This window comes from Xyrauchen texanus, chromosome 10 (assembly GCF_025860055.1).
Source record: "Xyrauchen texanus isolate HMW12.3.18 chromosome 10, RBS_HiC_50CHRs, whole genome shotgun sequence".
Classification (NCBI taxonomy): Eukaryota; Metazoa; Chordata; class Actinopteri; order Cypriniformes; family Catostomidae; genus Xyrauchen; species Xyrauchen texanus.
In genome coordinates this window covers 28,721,903-28,738,854 of record NC_068285.1, presented here as the reverse complement: position 1 = coordinate 28,738,854, position 16,952 = coordinate 28,721,903, and the positions used below count along the sequence as shown (strand labels likewise).

Genomic DNA, 16,952 nt, shown 5'->3' with positions numbered 1-16,952 from the left:
ACGTTCCAGTCACGGCAGTGTTAACTTAAGCGTTTGTTCTGTACATTTTAAGGATGACTGTTTTGAGAACAAATCTCAATATGATGCTGGCTTTGCCAGAAAACTGTTGCTCAAAGATAAGTCCGTGCCGACTATTCTGGGAACAACGACGACGCAAACTGTAAGTAATCTATTTTAAACTTTAAACTACTTTTTAAAGCGCAATTTCATTCATTATGAATAATCACAGTGTTTTTACTTAGTTTACTTGCATATTGTTCTGGCTGGGGGCGTCAATAATTGATACATAGGCACTGACGTTAGCCAATCATAACAGTGGGCGTTAACACTGAAGTCTTAAATGGAAAACGCCCCCAAAACAGACTGTTTGAATCAGAGGATGAGAAACAGGGTGGGAAAAGGTCATAAATCACTGGATTTTAAAAGTTTTTCTTAAAAAAAATATATTAATACTATAATTGCACCTAAGGGAACATAATAATACAATAAAAAAAAACATATCATGACCCCTTTAAAATGGTCAGAAGGGCAATTATTTGGTTAAAGACAAACATCTTGGTTACTGTCGTAACCTCTGTTCCCTGATGGAGGGAACGAGATGTTGTGTAGATGCAGTGACACTAGTGGTCTCTCTTGAGAGCCTCAGTTACCTCTTATCTTTGAGAAAACAGAATTTGCATGCCCCTCACCCGGACATACGGGTATAAAATGAGGGAAGCGAGTGTCTCTTCAGGAGCCGAGAGTAAGGTCCCGGCCATTTCAGCGGCTAGTACAATGTTGTGGCAAGAGGGAAACAAGGTCTCGTTTCCTCATCAGGGAATGGAGGTTACGACAGTAACCGAGATGTTCCCCTTCTGTCACTCACAACTCAACGTTGTGCCGTGTCCCTGAGAAAGAAGTTTCTTCCTCATGGGGATTTGCCAGGGATGTGCTGTCGCGAGGAGCGTGAGATCCGAGAACCAAGTCTGAGTAGGCCAGTAGGGGGCCACGAGTTCCTCGGCCTCCCTGACCTTGCACAGGACTTGTGCAAGTAGGCTCACTGGGGGAAATGTGTATTTGCCTAGCCCCTGGGAACAGCAGTGTGCCAGCACGTCTGTGCCGAGGGGGGCTTCCTTGAGAGAGTACCAGAGTGGGCAGTGGGTGGAATCTCGGAAGGCAAACAGATCTACCTGTGCTCTGCCGAACTAAGCCCAAATCAGCTGGACCACCTGAGGGTGGAGTCTCCACTCTCCGCTGAGCATTACCTGACGTGACAGGTCTGCTGTGGTGTTTAGGTTGCCCGGGATAGGAGTGGCGTGCAGTGACCTCAGCCGCTGCTGACTCCAAAGGAGGAGATGGCGGGCGAGTTGCGCCATGCGACGAGAGCAAATGCCACCCTGGCAATTTCTATACGCTACTGTCGCTGTGTTGTCTGAGCGAATCAACATGTGCTTGCCGCGGTTCAATGGCAGAAATCTTGCAAAGGGCAAGAAATACAGCCAGCAACTCTAGGTCACGCGTCCAAGCTCCGGGTGAGTAGCACTAAGGGGACGATCACGTGTGACGTACCTGGAGGTGAGGTCACGCAGCGGGGGGAGCAGGCGACGTCACATAGGGGATCATTGCTTCGTCCCCAGGTGGTTGTGCTGAGGAGAAGCTCGAAGCACTTACCTGGCCTGGGGCGGGTAGGCAACTGAGGAGGAGGTTCTGTAGAGATGAACTCTAAGACTCGTCACAACCTGCCAACTGCCGGAGTGTGGTGCAGTTGGACACGTGAAGGCGGAAGGTTCACATTCATAAATTAATAATTTTTTGTTAATTCTGTAATTCAGAATGGTAACAGTGTTGATGGTTGATTGAGTAATTTGACCTTGAACCAAGCCTTGTACAAGGTTCTGAAACCACATGGCGCTTCTCAGAAATTGAATTATAAGCTGGTGTTTCTAACCACCTTTCAATTATCATCTCTTCCCTGTACAAAACATAAAACAGAAGACAAAGTAATAAAAAAAGGAGACTATAACTTGTCTTTGAGGAGTTCACTTATTAAAAATATGTTGATGTTTATTTTTAAGGATTAGTATTTAACAATAGAAATAAAAATAATGACAAACCTCTAACTTTTTTTTTTTTTTAGATATTTAGTTTACATGAAAATGTGCATATTTGCTTTTATAGTAATAAGTTGGAAACACAGGGGTTGTGATGATGAAAATGTCAACAACATCAAAGATTTTTGTTGATGTGTTGAAATTTTTCTATATGTTAATACATTAAAATACTTTTATATTAAACGTTGGCATGAGCTATTCATTGTTAAAAAAAAAAAAAATTATTTTATTTTTTTACAGAAAAGGCACCTAATTTGCAGAATGACCCTTCTGCATTTTTTTCCCCAGCTGTATTAAAAAAAGAGAGCCTCTTAACGTAATGGAATTCTGAGGAAAATTAAAGGAAAGGGTACACGCAGACACTAAGGATTAAACAGTTTGATGTTCAGCGTCTCCATGAGAAGCCAGTTTATCTCCTGATTCCAAATTATGTTTGAGAATTTGTGTATGTGGGCTTAAGTCCATATGTGTGTATTAGAAAGAGGATAAGATATGCAGGGCCAAGAGCAACAGAGCTGGATAGAGAGATCAAGCTGCATCATCCTTTAAAAGAGATGACCTTTAAATACCCCACTGAGTGGTCAATTGATAGATAAGGCATGACTTATCTTATTTGTGTCGGCTAGGTTTTGCCTACACTGTGAGGACTAAATGTTCCCACAAGGATAGAACAGCTTGAAATCATTGGGGGGACTAGGCAATTGTCCTAAACTGACGAAAGGGGACAAAAGTATTATTTTAGGGACAGGGTTTGGGTAAGGCTCTGTAGTAATTCTAATGAGATTTATATTAAGGAATGGAAGTCTTAATTATGTACTCATTTAAAAAGCTGAGTAAAAATGTAGCCACAATCATATTTTCACAGTCTCTATAGTTCACATAGGAATATTAAACCATGAGTCTTTGCCATTGTGTAACACAGTCCCCATCATAACTCTTTACCTATGATCTCAGGTACACTAATGAACTTCAGACGTTTAATTTAGAAATTCAATATTGTTATCTCTTCCCTGAAAGAGCTGAATGATAAGCAAACAGAAAAGACCTGATAAAACAGCGAGTAACACTGCAAGTTAAAAGGGAACATGAACATCTGCTGTCAAGAATTGACAATACTGGAGCTGTGCCTTAGTGTGGACTGATAGAGTTATTGGTTCTGTTATTAAATGTCTAGCCACCGTATAGTGGCTGCATAGCCCACAATAGCTTGTAAGACACAGCATCTTTGTATGTGTACAAAATATGTGAGAAAAAGCATATACAGAAAAAAAAAACAGCAATAATACACAGTGATGGTATCAGAAAAGGACATGGCTCTGGAGAGCAGAATTCATGAAAATAAGTAATCTTGTCCCTCCTCTCCATAACCTGCTATCTCCTCACATCTTTGCTCAGTCCATACCCCAGCCGAGGGGCAGCTCTTGAGTGTAATGACAACTATAAATGTGCAGCTGGTGCCTTTCATCCTGTCAGCCAATCAAATTTAATTTTACTCTGCTGCCCTCAGTTCAACCCTGCATTCTCCCTAGTCACCTGGCCCCTGCTCTGCAGCCAACGAGTTACAGCTCTACAAAAGCTATATTTCTGATGCAGTATCGATGTATTTCTTCCAATTTTAGTGATCTGTTCATAAATAAGCAGAAATATCCTCCTCAGTTTCATTGGAGTGAAGAGACCATAAGATGCTCAGATATCCATAATAAAAACTGTCAATATATGTAATTGAAAATATTTCAAAAATCAACCAATTAACTTGCATACACTCCCTACTCAGTGTATTACATACAAATATCTGGTCAATCACCAGTTATTGCAAAATCAAGTTGTAAGTGTATTGTTTTTAGTTGTATATGATGTAATACAGTGAAGAGGAGTGTATTTTTATTAACTCTATCCCCAAACCAAAAACACATCCCTATACCTAACCGTCAGTGGAAATGTAATCTTAGAGGGAAAATGCTACACCTGAGTCACGCTCATCGGTGATTATGCGAACGAGATTACCTCCTAGTTTTTAAAACAGAACGAGTACCTGGGTCCTTGAGGCTACTGACTCAAAATACCACCATTTGCACCACAGGAATAAGTATACAAGTATGAAGTGATGCAAAAATTGAGATGTCGATTGTCCATAACTCCACAGAATAGGGTTGATGTCAGGGTACTGGAACTTTTGGGAGCAACGTCAACATCTGTGTGATCATGTTAGACACCCTCATTCTCCTCAAGCTTATGCTAGTCAACTGATGATAATGTCAGTGCAAATCCAAAGTGTTGTGTGAGCACTGACAGTTACTACACTAACTTGCTGTGTTAGTACAGCTAAATGAAATTGACAATGAAATGGATAATCAAAATATATATGTATATTAAATGGATCAAATTCAACAGAGTAAAGAGAAACCAAAATTGGTAGCCTAAGTAATAACAATGGAGATTGTTTTTTATAACATTTAAATCATGACAACACTCTGAAAGATTTAGCGTGCTACTGTGGGTATGACCTATTGATAGGATATGGTCTTGGCGGACTAGATCTGCTATGCTGCTGCTGCCACTGCAGGACAAATACAGAGACTTGCTACTGCTACAAAATACAAAGCCATACTGAATTAAGCATGAGGACATGCTGCTGCTGCTGCACAATTAGACAAATGATGCTGCATCAAGCATGTATGAACATGCTTCTGCAGAATATACGTAACAAACAATCCCCATGTAGCAGATCTAGGGAGGTGGAGCTGGGCTGGAGGTGGGTTTCAGAGAAATAACCCTCATAACGTGCTGCTGTGAAACCGACTTGTCTGCAAAACGGAGTAATTTAAATGTTACACAAAGAGACAGACACAAGTTGATTGGCTACCCGATTACATATCAAAGGACCGACCAGCTTACACCATGCCACCCAATTGGCTTTACATGTCACATGTGTGAATCTTTTGGCTAACAGATTACAAGCTCAAAGAACCAGCTCACGCCACATTGAGTTTCATGGCTGAACTTTGGTCCTATATTGTATGTTTTACTATAAAGCGATGATTGTGCCCTTGCCATCGTTCCTGATGGACGTTCTCTCTGGTCCAGTTTTCAATTCCAAAACTAGCAAGCAATGATAGAGAAGACAGATAAAGATAAGACTTGAAGTTGCTATAGGTGCAGCCCCATCTGTTGTTCAAAACAAACACAACACGATTGAGATGGTATCTTGTGGGATCTGATGCTGCATATTTATTGATACAATTGGTGTTTTTTCACTTTGTGGTGATGTTTTGAAAATGGGACATTTCAGAGGCCATGTCCAGTTGGGCAAAACAGAGATGTCTGGTCATCCTAAAAGTCCAGGCTGACAGTGCAGGCATGTGTATCTCTTGCAGGTGCCTTCAGATGACTGGTGTGGTAGTGGTCCATCTGACAGTGGTGGAGAGATTCCCTGCAGACGTATGCGCAGTGGCAGTTACATCAAGGCCATGGGGATGATGACAGTGCCGACTCGGACACCAGCCCCAAAGTCTCACCCAAATCAGCCCTCATCGCCCAGAGAGAAGCCTTCCGTCGCTCCCTTAGCATGGACCAGCGCTCCTCCACATCCAAGTCAGTTGTCATATGCTTTGTTTTTATTTTAGGTTTTGGTGACCGTTTTTTGTCAATGTTTCAAGATGTAGGCCAGAAACATACTCTACATATATATACAGTGAGGAAAATAAGTATTTGAACACCCTGCTATTTTGCAAGTTCTCCCACTTAGAAATCATGGAGGGGTCTGAAATTGTCATCGTAGGTGCATGTCCACTGTGAGAGACATAATCTAAAAAAAAAAATCCAGAAATCACAATGTATGATTTTTTAAATATTTATTTGTATGATACAGCAGCAAATAAGTATTTGAACACCTGAGAAAATCAATGTTAATATTTGGTACAGTAGCAATTACAGAGGTCAAACGTTTCCTGTAGTTTTTCACCAGGTTTGCACACACTGCAGGAGGGATTTTGGCCCACTCCTCCACACAGATCTTCTCTAGATCAGTCAGGTTTCTGGGCTGTCGCTGAGAAACACGGAGTTTGAGCTCCCTCCAAAGATCCTCTATTGGGTTTAGGTCTGGAGACTGGCTAGGCCACGCCAGAACCTTGATATGCTTCTTACAGAGCCACTCCTTGGTTATCCTGGCTGTGTGCTTCGGGTCATTGTCATGTTGGAAGACCCAGCCTCGACCCATCTTCAATGCTCTAACTGAGGGAAGGAGGTTGTTCCCCAAAATCTCGCAATACATGGGCCCGGTCATCCTCTCCTTAATACAGTGCAGTCGCCCTGTCCCATGTGCAGAAAAACACCCCCAAAGCATGATGCTACCACCCCCATGCTTCACAGTAGGGATGGTGTTCTTGGGATGGTACTCATCATTCTTCTTCCTCCAAACACGGTTAGTGGAATTATGACCAAAAAGTTCTATTTTGGTCTAATCTGACCACATGACTTTCTCCCATGACTCCTCTGGATCATCCAAATGGTCACTGGCAAACTTAAGACGGGCCTTGACATGTGCTGGTTTAAGCAGGGGACCCTTCCGTGCCATGCATGATTTCAAACCATGACGTCTTCGTGTATTACCAACAGTAACTTTGGAAACGGTGGTCCCAGCTCTTTTCAGGTCATTGACCAGCTCCTCCCGTGTAGTTCTGGGCTGATTTCTCACCTTTCTTAGGATCATTGAGACCCCACGAGGTGAGATCTTGCATGGAGCCCCAGTCCGAGGGAGATTGACAGTCATGTTTAGCTTCTTCCATTTTCTAATGATTGCTCCAACAGTGGACCTTTTTTCACCAAGCTGCTTGGCAATTTCCCGTAGCCCTTTCCAGCCTTGTGGAGGTGTGCAATTTTGTCTCTAGTGTCTTTGGACAGCTCTTTGGTCTTGGCCATGTTAGTAGTTGGATTCTTACTGATTGTATGGGGTGGACAGGTGTCTTTATGCAGCTAAACAGGTGCATCTAATTTAGGATAATAAATGGATTGGAGGTGGACATTTTAAAGGCAGACTAACAGGTCTTTGAGGGTCAGAATTCTAGATGATAGAAAGGTGTTCAAATACTTATTTGCAGCTGTATCATACAAATAAATAGTTAAAAAATCATATATTGTGATTTCTGTTTTTTTTTTTTTTTAGATTATGTCTCTCACAGTGGACATGCACCTACGATGACAATTTCAGACCCCTCCATGATTTCCAAGTGGGAGAACTTGCAAAATAGCAGGGTGTTCAAATACTTATTTTCCTCACTGTATATATACAAAAACAGATGAGTTGCCAGTACATTGCAAGCGTACAGTCCCATTGTACTAATTTACTATAACATTCAGTGGCAAATTCTCAGGGCCAGCAAAGGCTTCTCTGCTGGCCAAACATGCCTAATAAATAAATACAGATTTTTCTATTTTTCTATATTTTTTTTTATATTATTACTTTCATTCTCAATCACCTTTTCGCCTATGTATTTTTCATCGCTTTCCACTCTTAATTAATCTACAAACAGTGAAAAACTAAAAGTTTATCCAGTTAGAACTGTTTCACAAATTGCATGCCCGAAGCAGCGTGTGAGTTTGAGCTCCACCCCCACAGGTCTTCAAAATCCCTCAACAGTGCAAATTAATAGGCAACTAAAGCCAGATTGTCAGATTCATCAGCCAATCAGATTGATTTATTTGTTTTTAGTGGGTGTGATCTTTAGGATATGTCCCGGTGGAGGCCTTCTAGCTGGCCTTGAGTGATGTAATCACGCTTTAAGTGAGGCTGTGGCTCAGGTGGTACAGCGGGTCGGCTGCTAATCGCAGGGTCAATTGGCGGTTCGATTCCCGGCACACATGACTCCATGTGGAAGTATCCTTGGGCAAGACACTGAACCCCAAGTTGCTCCCTATGGCAGGCTAGTGCCTTGCATGGCAACTCTGCCATCATTGGTGTGTGAATGTGTGTGTGAATGGGTGATTGGGACACAGTGTAAAGCGCTTTGGTAACCTCTAAGGTTAAAAAAGTGCTATATAAGTGCTGACCATTTACCATAGGGTGTCTTATTCATTGTGAAACTGTGTTTTCTTAATGGCATGAATCACACTGAAGGCCTAGACATTAAATGCATGGCCCGCCACTAATAACATGCATTCTTGCATTACTGGTGTGGTAGCATACCCCAGTACTCAGTTGAGCAAAAGAGTTACCTTCAAATGTCTGTGCCATCAAATTGGATGTGTTAGTATTCTAGCAAAAAGCATGCTATAGCTTACTTACTCAGCAAGATTCTCAAATTTCTAATTGCTGCTCCATCATGGCAGCAGTTGACCTAAAAGAGAACACTGACCATAGAAGAACATTTAATGAATGCCCACTATAGCGCCCTGAGAATGCAACTGAGAATGAGTTCCACTCAGACACATTTCAGAATGCAACAATACATGAAAATCTATTTTAGGTAACTAGATGAGTTTGCACTCACATACTTATGTTGAGTATGTTTCAGGCATTACTATAGTTAAAGTCTGTGTGTTTGTTTAAAGAAATCAAGCAGTTCTGATGCCAGCTGTTGATTTATAAGAGTACTCTTCTCCTCAGGTACTCCTGTAAACAATGTACAGACGCCTACCCGAACAGCCGTACAACTCCAAAAGGTCAAAGCCGCTCGCGCAGCTACACACGTTCTCTGACCAGCTCTCAGGTATAACACTTTCACATTGCCTGAATCTTGACACAAGTCATCATTACTCTAGCTTACACTGTGAATTATTGCTGATTTTCTGCATACACTTTGAAATAGTTTAGTTAGGTATCACAAAAAATGCTGCATGTGGTAGCATTTATTTTGAATTATTTAAAATATTGACTGAATTAACCTGACTAAATTAGTTTTAGGTTAGCAAAAGTCCTTTTAAAGGTTAGATAAAGTAGAAACAGATCCTTATAAGGTAACAATTGCATGTTACCAGTTTGTCATTTCATATTTTCAAGTTATTTAAAGTCTAAGATATTTTTGCATATAATTTTCCCTTCAAGGATCATAAATTGGTCACATTTTACACTGTTTAATGTTGCTCAGAGCAGGAATAAATGCATTTACAAAGCAGTCACAAATCATAAATAATGTTATGAGATGAACATTTAAAATATAAAATTAATGGAATTAATGAAATATAAATGTATACTTTTATTTAACTAAATTATTGAATAAATGCTCAATCATGACAACAACAAAGTTAAAGGCTGCTCTGATGCTGCATTTCATTTACACCGAATTTAAGCAGCATCAGAACTGCCTTTGATTTTTGTTGCTGAGGTGGGTCAGAGCAGGCTTAATTTAGTTTTGCATCTTTACACCGAATTTTGGGTAGCCTCAGAGCAGGCTTAACTCTGCTGTGTAAAGATGCCTAAAATAATGTACATTACAGTCTCCAAATAGTAGGGGATTACTGATATGTATGTTTTTTTTCAGGGCAGATACCGAATATTATGTATCAATGAGACCGATAACGACTCGGTTACTAACGTAACCTCGGTTCCCTGAGAGGAGGGAACGAGTATTGCGTAAGTAGCTTACGCTATGGGAAAACTCCGTTTCTCGAGAAATATTGAAGTCTTTATGTAAAACGCATTGCAGCTGCACAGCAGACAGCAATGAGCAAGGCAGCTCGGTCATTGGCTGTGCTGCGGCAACTTGCTCGAACCAATGGCGGGGCGACTCTGAACGACCAATGGGCGCGTGCTTCGCGCTCGTGCGCTCAGAGCCCGCCAAGATGGGCGTGGCTAGGGCTATATATTAGGCGCCCCATCATGAGAGTTCTTTAGGTTCAATCGACTGAAGCAAACTGACCAAGCACAAGCACGGCAGCTTACGCAATACTCGTTCCCTCCTCTCAGGGAACCGAGGTTACGTTAGTAACCGAGTCGTTCCCTCTCGAGAGGTCTCTCCTATTGCGTAAGTAGCTTACGCTATGGGAACACCATGCAAAACGCCGTGCGTGCTGACTTCGCTCTATAAAGCCAGAGGCAGATGCCTGAGCCTTAAAGCCAAAGTGATTATTCAACGAGCCGGCCAACGGCGAGCTATATAATGGGATAATACAGAGCGCCTTTGCTCCAAGGTGGCCCATGGTGGGGTGCTCATTGTAAAAACATAAGCACATATCTTATGTACTGATTTTTTACTTACTGATATGCATAAAAACCCTCTAAGTCAGTCAGAGACGGACCTTATAAGGGAGGAGATAATGCTCAGCAAATACATACTCCAGTTCATACTACAGTCAGGCTGATAGAATGTTGGAATGCCATGAGGGGACCTGTAGGTTATAAAACCTGATAAATGTCGAAAGCGAGGCCCAGCCTGCCGCCGCACAAATATCTTCAATGGGTATCCCACTCGACCACACCCACGAGGAGGCCATGCTCCTCGTAGAGTGAGCTCTGACACCTAAGGGGCATTGAAGGCCCTTGGCTTCATAAGCCAGCGCTATAGCATCCACTATCCAGCGCGATATTCTTTGCTTTGAAACTGCGAGACCTTTAGTGCTGCCGCCAAAGCATACGAATAATTGTTCCGTCTGTCTGAACGGGGCAGAACGTTCCAAATATACTCTGAGCGCCCTGACCGGGCAGAGTAAATTAGCGTCGCTTTCGTCTGCTGGAGACGATAGCGCTGCCAGAGATATAACCTGTACTCTGAAGGGTGTGGAGAGCACTTTAGGAATATACCCGTGCTTTGGCCTAAGGACAACTCTGCAGTCGTTAGGTCCAAATTCCAGGCAAGCAGCGCTTGATGACAGCGCGTGCACGTCGCCCACTCTCTTGACTGAGGCGAGCGCCAGCAAGAGCGCAGTTTTGAGCGAGAGCTGTTTAAGGTGCACGGTTCGAACGGGGCACTCTTGAGTGCGTCCAGGACCGTGGCCAGGTCCCAGATCGGCACCGAGGGGGGGCGAGGAGGGTCCATCCTCCTAGCGCCTCTTAGGAAACGAATGATTAAGTCGTTTTTCCCTAATGAGCGTCCCTTGTCAGGATTGTGTGACGCCGCTATGGCAGCCACATAGACTTTGAGCGTGGAGGGTGTGCGGGCCGCCTCCAGCAGCTCTTGCAAGAAGGCGAGTACACTTGGTATCTCGCACGATTTGGGGTTCAAGCTCTTGGTATCACATCAGTCACTGAACTCTTTCCACTTTTGGGCATATAAGCGCCTCGTAGAGGGCGCTCGCGCCTCAGTGATGGTTCTCGACACTCCACTGGGGAGGTTCTCGGGAACCCGATGAGGGGCCATGCATGAAGGGCCCACAGATCGGGGCGGGGATGAAGAATCATCCCGTTGGCCTGCCTGAGGAGGTCCAGCCTCAACGGAATCGGCCATGGGGCAGATTGCATCATCTGCATCAGTTCTGGAAACCACATCTGGTTCTTCCAGAGTGGGGCTACCAGGAGCACTGCACATTTCACTTCCCTGATCCGACTGATGACCTGAGGTAGCATCGCGATCGGGGGAAAAGCATACAAGGGGCGGTTCAGCCAGACTTGGGCGAGCGCGTCCGTGCTTTTTGAGAAGAAAAGTGGGCAGTGCGCATTTTCCCTGGAGGCGAAGAGGTCGACCTCTGCCTCGCCAAAGGTTTGCCATAACCACTGAGCCGTCAGGGGGTGGAGAGACCATTCCCCTGGGAGAACTTTGTCTCTGGACAGCATGTCCGCTCCCTGGTTCAGGACGCCTGGCACATGCGCTGCTCTCAGCGAGTGCAGGTTGTGCTGTGACCATAAGATGAGCTTCCTGGCCATAGAGTGCAGGGAGCTCGACCTGAGTCCACCCTGGCGATTTATATACGATACTACCGTCATGTTGTCCGTTCAGACCAGGACGTGTTCGTTTTTCAGGTACGGAAGCAGGGCTCTGAGAGCCAAGGTGACCGCTTTCATTTCCAGACAGTTTATATGTAGGCACTTTTCCGGGTTTGACCAAAAGCCGGAGACAGGCCTGCCCTCGTAAAGGGCCCCCCATCCTATTTTGGAGGCATCTGTCGTGATAATTTTTCTCCGTGTGTTCACGCCCAGACTCACGGCAGTTTGATACCAGTCGATGGCTTTCCAGGGCGTCAGGGCTTTTATACAGCCGTGATTCGCTCTGATTAAAAAGTGGCCCGAGCGCCACGCGTGAGTGGGGACACGGCTCTTGAGCCAGCGTTGGAGAGGACGCATGTGCAACAATCCAGGCTGGAGTACAGCTGATGCCGAGGCCATGAGACCGAGCATCCTTTGAAATCGTTTGACGGGGGCGTGCGCGCCCGCTCTGAATGATGTTGCAAGGCGCCGAATAGCGAGCGCGCTCTGATGAGAGGCGCGCCATCATCTGCACTGAGTCTATCACTATTCCCAGAAAAGAGATATTTTGGCTGGGGGATAGCACGCTCTTTGAAAAATTGATTCTCAGACCCAGGCATTCTAGATGGCTGATAATCCAAGATCTGTGCGTTGTTAACTGACTCTCTGATTGTACTATGATTAGCCAATCGTTGAGGTAATTCAGTATTCGCACTCCCCGCTGTCTCAGGGGGGAAAGTGCTATGTCCATACATTTCGTGAATGTACGGGGGGCCAATGATAGGCCGAATGGTAGTACTGTGTACTGGTATGACTGTCCCTCGAAAGCGAATCTCAGAAAAGGCCTGTGATGAGGCGTAATCGGGATGTGAAAGAAAGCGTCTTTCAAATCCACTGATAGGAACCAATCCCAGGGCGAACTTGCGCGAGGATATGTTTGGTCGTTAACATTCTGAACGAGCGAATCATTAAAGCTTTGTTCAGATGTCTGAGATCTAGGATGGGGCGGAGGCCACCGTCCTTTTTCGGGACGAGAAAATAGCGGTTGTAAAAACCCGCCTCGCTCATAGAGGGAGGAACAGTTTCTATAGTGCCCTTCTCTCAGTTTGAGCACCTCGGTGCGTAGAACATGCGAAACAGCTTTCCTCACTTTCGTCTCGACCACCGCTGAAAAGCGGGTGGTCTGCGAGCGAATTGAAGCGAGTAACCGTGTTTTATTATGTTCAAAACCCATTTCGGTATGTCGGGGATTTTTTCCCAGGCTTTTGCTCGCACAGATATGGGCTTAATGCTGGCTGGGGGCGTGTCGCAGTGATGTATGGGCCCCACCGGCGAATCGCCTTGTGCTAACACTGAGCTTACAGCTCTCAGAAGCGGGGGCGCGCGCTGAGCAGCTTTGTTGAGTGCCGAGTGCAGGGGTGCGTGTGAGATTACAGGCACGCGTGCTATCTCCGTAATGCTCGCAGCATGAGCTGGAGAAATGTTTGAAACTGTATCGACAGTGTTTACGGGTGGGGGTGCATACATTGTAATAGGCACGCGCGCCACTTTCATAAAGCTTCCCGCTCTTAGCGGGGGGTTTCTTGGCTCGCGCGTCGCATCTGTGACACTCGCGGCATGAGCCAGAGAACTGTTTGAAACTGTATGGGCAGCGCTTATGGGTGGGGGTGCATATACTGTAGTAGGCACGCGCGCCACTTTCATAAAGCCTCCCGCTCGCGGCGGGGGATTTCTGGCCATGCATACAGTGTTTGTGTGTAGGGGTGCATGCATGACAGCAGGCACGCGTGCTACCTTTATAGTATTTCCCGCTTTTACTGGGGAAGTGTTTATAACTGTGGGAACAGTGCTTGTGTGTAGTGGTGCATACATGACAATAGGCACATGATCTACATTTATGGGGCGTCCAGCTGGAGCTGGGGAAGTATTCGGCACTGTTTGGACAGTATTGATATGTGGGAATGCACACTTTAGTGTGGACACGTGACCCCTTAGTGACACAAGCAGAAAATGACTCTTTTTCTGATTTTTGTGTGTCGCCGTTAAAACGGCGTTTGATTGCAGGTGAGCGAGTTCTGTGACTGGCCCATTGACTGCTGTACAGACATTTCCAGTCGCCTGTAAGGGGACTGGGTAATGTTTTACACGTTTTGGAGAGAGTGGTCCGGCTTTTGCGAGACACGCACTCCCTCTTTTTCTTCCTATGGCTAGGAAGACTTACGAGGCTCCGGGTTCAGCACGATCTTGGGCCGAGGTCCCCGTCGCTCAGGCGGCTGCTTTCGGTTAGCGGAATGCGAGCGGCGTGGAGCGTCTGTTTCAGGTCTGTTTTTTGGCTGGGAGACGGGAGGCGCCGCTCTGGCTCGCTGCTGCTGCTGAGGCGGTTTCTGACGGCTCTGTGACGAGCTGGAGCGCTTGGGCAGAAAGTGACGCATAGCCTGCGAATCCTTCCGAGCTTCAGTGAAGCGTTCCGCGAACTCTCTTACCTTAGGTGCGTCGAGGAATGGCGCCTTATCCGCATCCTTCATCTCCGTTAGCGTCAGCCACAGATGGCCCTCAAGGACAGTCAGGTTAGCCATGACCAATGCCGATGGATTGGGCGGTGGCCTTTGTGGCTCGCAGGGCTACATCAGTGGCGCTGCGCAGGTCCTTGAAAGCCTCAGGTTCAGGTCCAGACTCGTCCATGGTGCGGAGAAGTTTGGCCTGATAAACTTGCAGAACAGCCATGGAATGAAGCGCTGATGCAGCTTGGCCGGCGCCGGCGTATGCGCGACCAGCGAGAGCTGAGGTAGATCGGCAGGGCTTCAAGGGATGAGAAGCTTTGGCTTTCCATCCAGCGGTGGAGGGTGGGCACAGATGGTTGGCCACAGCCTCCTCGAGGGACGGGGTTCCCTCGTAGCATCTTTCTCTCGCGCCGTCTACCGAGGAGAGCAGCGCTTTTTCTTGCGTGGCTCGAACAGAGGGGACGGCAGCACGGTGGTAGCAGGCTTGTTCGGGGCGAAGGCGGCGAGGCCCAGGGAGTCACATTTGGGGCATCCGCCTCGAGTGAGAGCAGCTTCTGCGTGGTCGGGTCCCAGGCATCGAGTGCAGATAATGTGACGGTCCCCGTCAGGAAGAAGGCCTCTGCACGAGGCGCAGGTGGAAGGCATTTGGAACAACGCCTCGAAATTGCTCTTTTACTAAAATACAAAAAGCGTCGCAGAGGTGAACACTTGCAAAGTAGCTTAGCAAAAGGATATCAGGGTGATGCGCGCCGGATGGCGTAGCAGAAGGCTTTGAAGGTGGCTGAAGGCGCCGGCGTCCTCGTAGCAGTCCTGCTGTAGGCTTGTCGACGGCGGGCAAAAAGAATCCAATAATCCGGAGGATCCAGCGAAGAGAAGGTCTTCGCTGAAGGAGATTAAATCTAAAGAACTCTCATGACGGGGCACCTAATATATAGCCCTAGCCACACCCATCTTGGCGGGCTCTGAGCGCGCGAGCGCGAAGCGCGCGCCCATTGGTCGCGCGTTCAGAGTCGCCCCGCCATTGGTTCGAGCAAGTTGCCGCAGCACAGCCAATGACCGAGCTGCCTCGCTCATTGCTGTCTGCCTTGCAGCTGCAATGCGTTTTACATAAAGACTTAAATATTTCTCGAGAAACTGAGTTTTCCCATAGCGTAAGCTACTTACGCAATAGGAGAGACCTCTCGAGAGGGAACCGATATTTGGTGCTGATATACATTTGCAGTAAAAATTTACGTTTTAGTGTCAAAATTTACAACAACTCAAACTCCAACACAAAACATAAAAAACATTTTTTATGAAATACTGCAAAGCTGAATTTCAAAAATAAAGTTGAGGGAGCTCCTAGCAGGATTTCTTTTGAAGTGAAACTTTAAATATATAAAAATAATGAACTGAAAAGCTCATAACATAATGTTATGTATTAACATGTGATAACAGACGAGAATCAACGTTATTTGAGTTGTCACTCTTCATGTAGCTTGCTGGTAGCCCGTTTGGTCAAGTGCAAAAAGGGGCAACAGGATTTTATTCACAATAGAGTTGATGTTACGTTTGCTAAACCTCCTAATGTTGATTAGTTAGCTACCACCATCAATGCCATCATTAACTTTAACATGTAAAAACACTAACTCATACAGGCCAGTACTCTGTTAAATCAATCCTTATCTCTGCCACCCATTTATATTGCTGCTCACTTTTTTCTCCATTACGGTCTGCTGTCTTTAAATTAACCGTGTCTGCAGCTCTACTATGCGTGTGGAGTGTGAAAGGGCATTAATAAAGTGTGTGGTGCAAGAATAAACATTCAAAGATATAGCGCTGAAAGATCAGTGGAGCGCTTGCAGTGTACACAGCTCTGTTGTTTTGTCGCGCTGCTAACCTAAAGTGTAAAAACGGTGACATGGGGCAACTACTGTCATGATGTCGTACGGTCCGGACGGAACAAATTCGGTGTTGTTTGGTAACTGTTAGCATATAGAGTATTGTGATGTTTATTGCAACAACTCGTCCTCTCTGATGCATCTTTCTCTCGCCGCTTTCCGCTTTCCCACCTCTCCCCCACAAGTACGGAGAACAGTGTTGATTGGCCATTTACTAGTGACATATAACCAATCTGATAATACTGTGGGCAGGATATTGAGCCAGACTACAAGCAGTAACCTTTCAGAGAGAGGCGGGCACTGGCGGTGGCATCAGAGCCAATGGAGCGCATTTTTAAATTGATCAGCAATCAGATCAGACAAAATAACGATTCCGACAATTCGAAAAAGTATGAATATCAGATCCGATTATCGGCCAGGCCCCGACCACATAGTAAATGTTTATATTATGGATTACAATAGTAATAGCATAATAGCAATAACAATATTTGTTATTGCTATTATATATCTGTGGAATAATATAATATAATATATCTGTGCTGATTTGTAGGAAAATCTGTGGATCCACAGATTCCTGTTTTGTTCCAATATTGAAGTTCTTGTTGTTCCTGTTGCTCATCTGGTAGAGCATGGCACAAGCAATACAAAA

The 16,952-nt window shown here is 45.3% G+C and overlaps 1 protein-coding gene across 1 annotated transcript in view; it reads left to right on the top strand.

Moving 5' to 3' along the window:
* LOC127650711 (disks large-associated protein 3-like) overlaps positions 1 to 16,952 on the top strand; it is a 294,628-nt gene that overhangs the window by 253,754 nt on the left and 23,922 nt on the right. Inside the window, 3 exon segments of the mRNA XM_052136307.1 lie at positions 5,465 to 5,555; positions 5,558 to 5,681; positions 8,692 to 8,794. Of these exon segments, the coding sequence (XP_051992267.1) occupies positions 5,465 to 5,555; positions 5,558 to 5,681; positions 8,692 to 8,794 (318 nt within the window).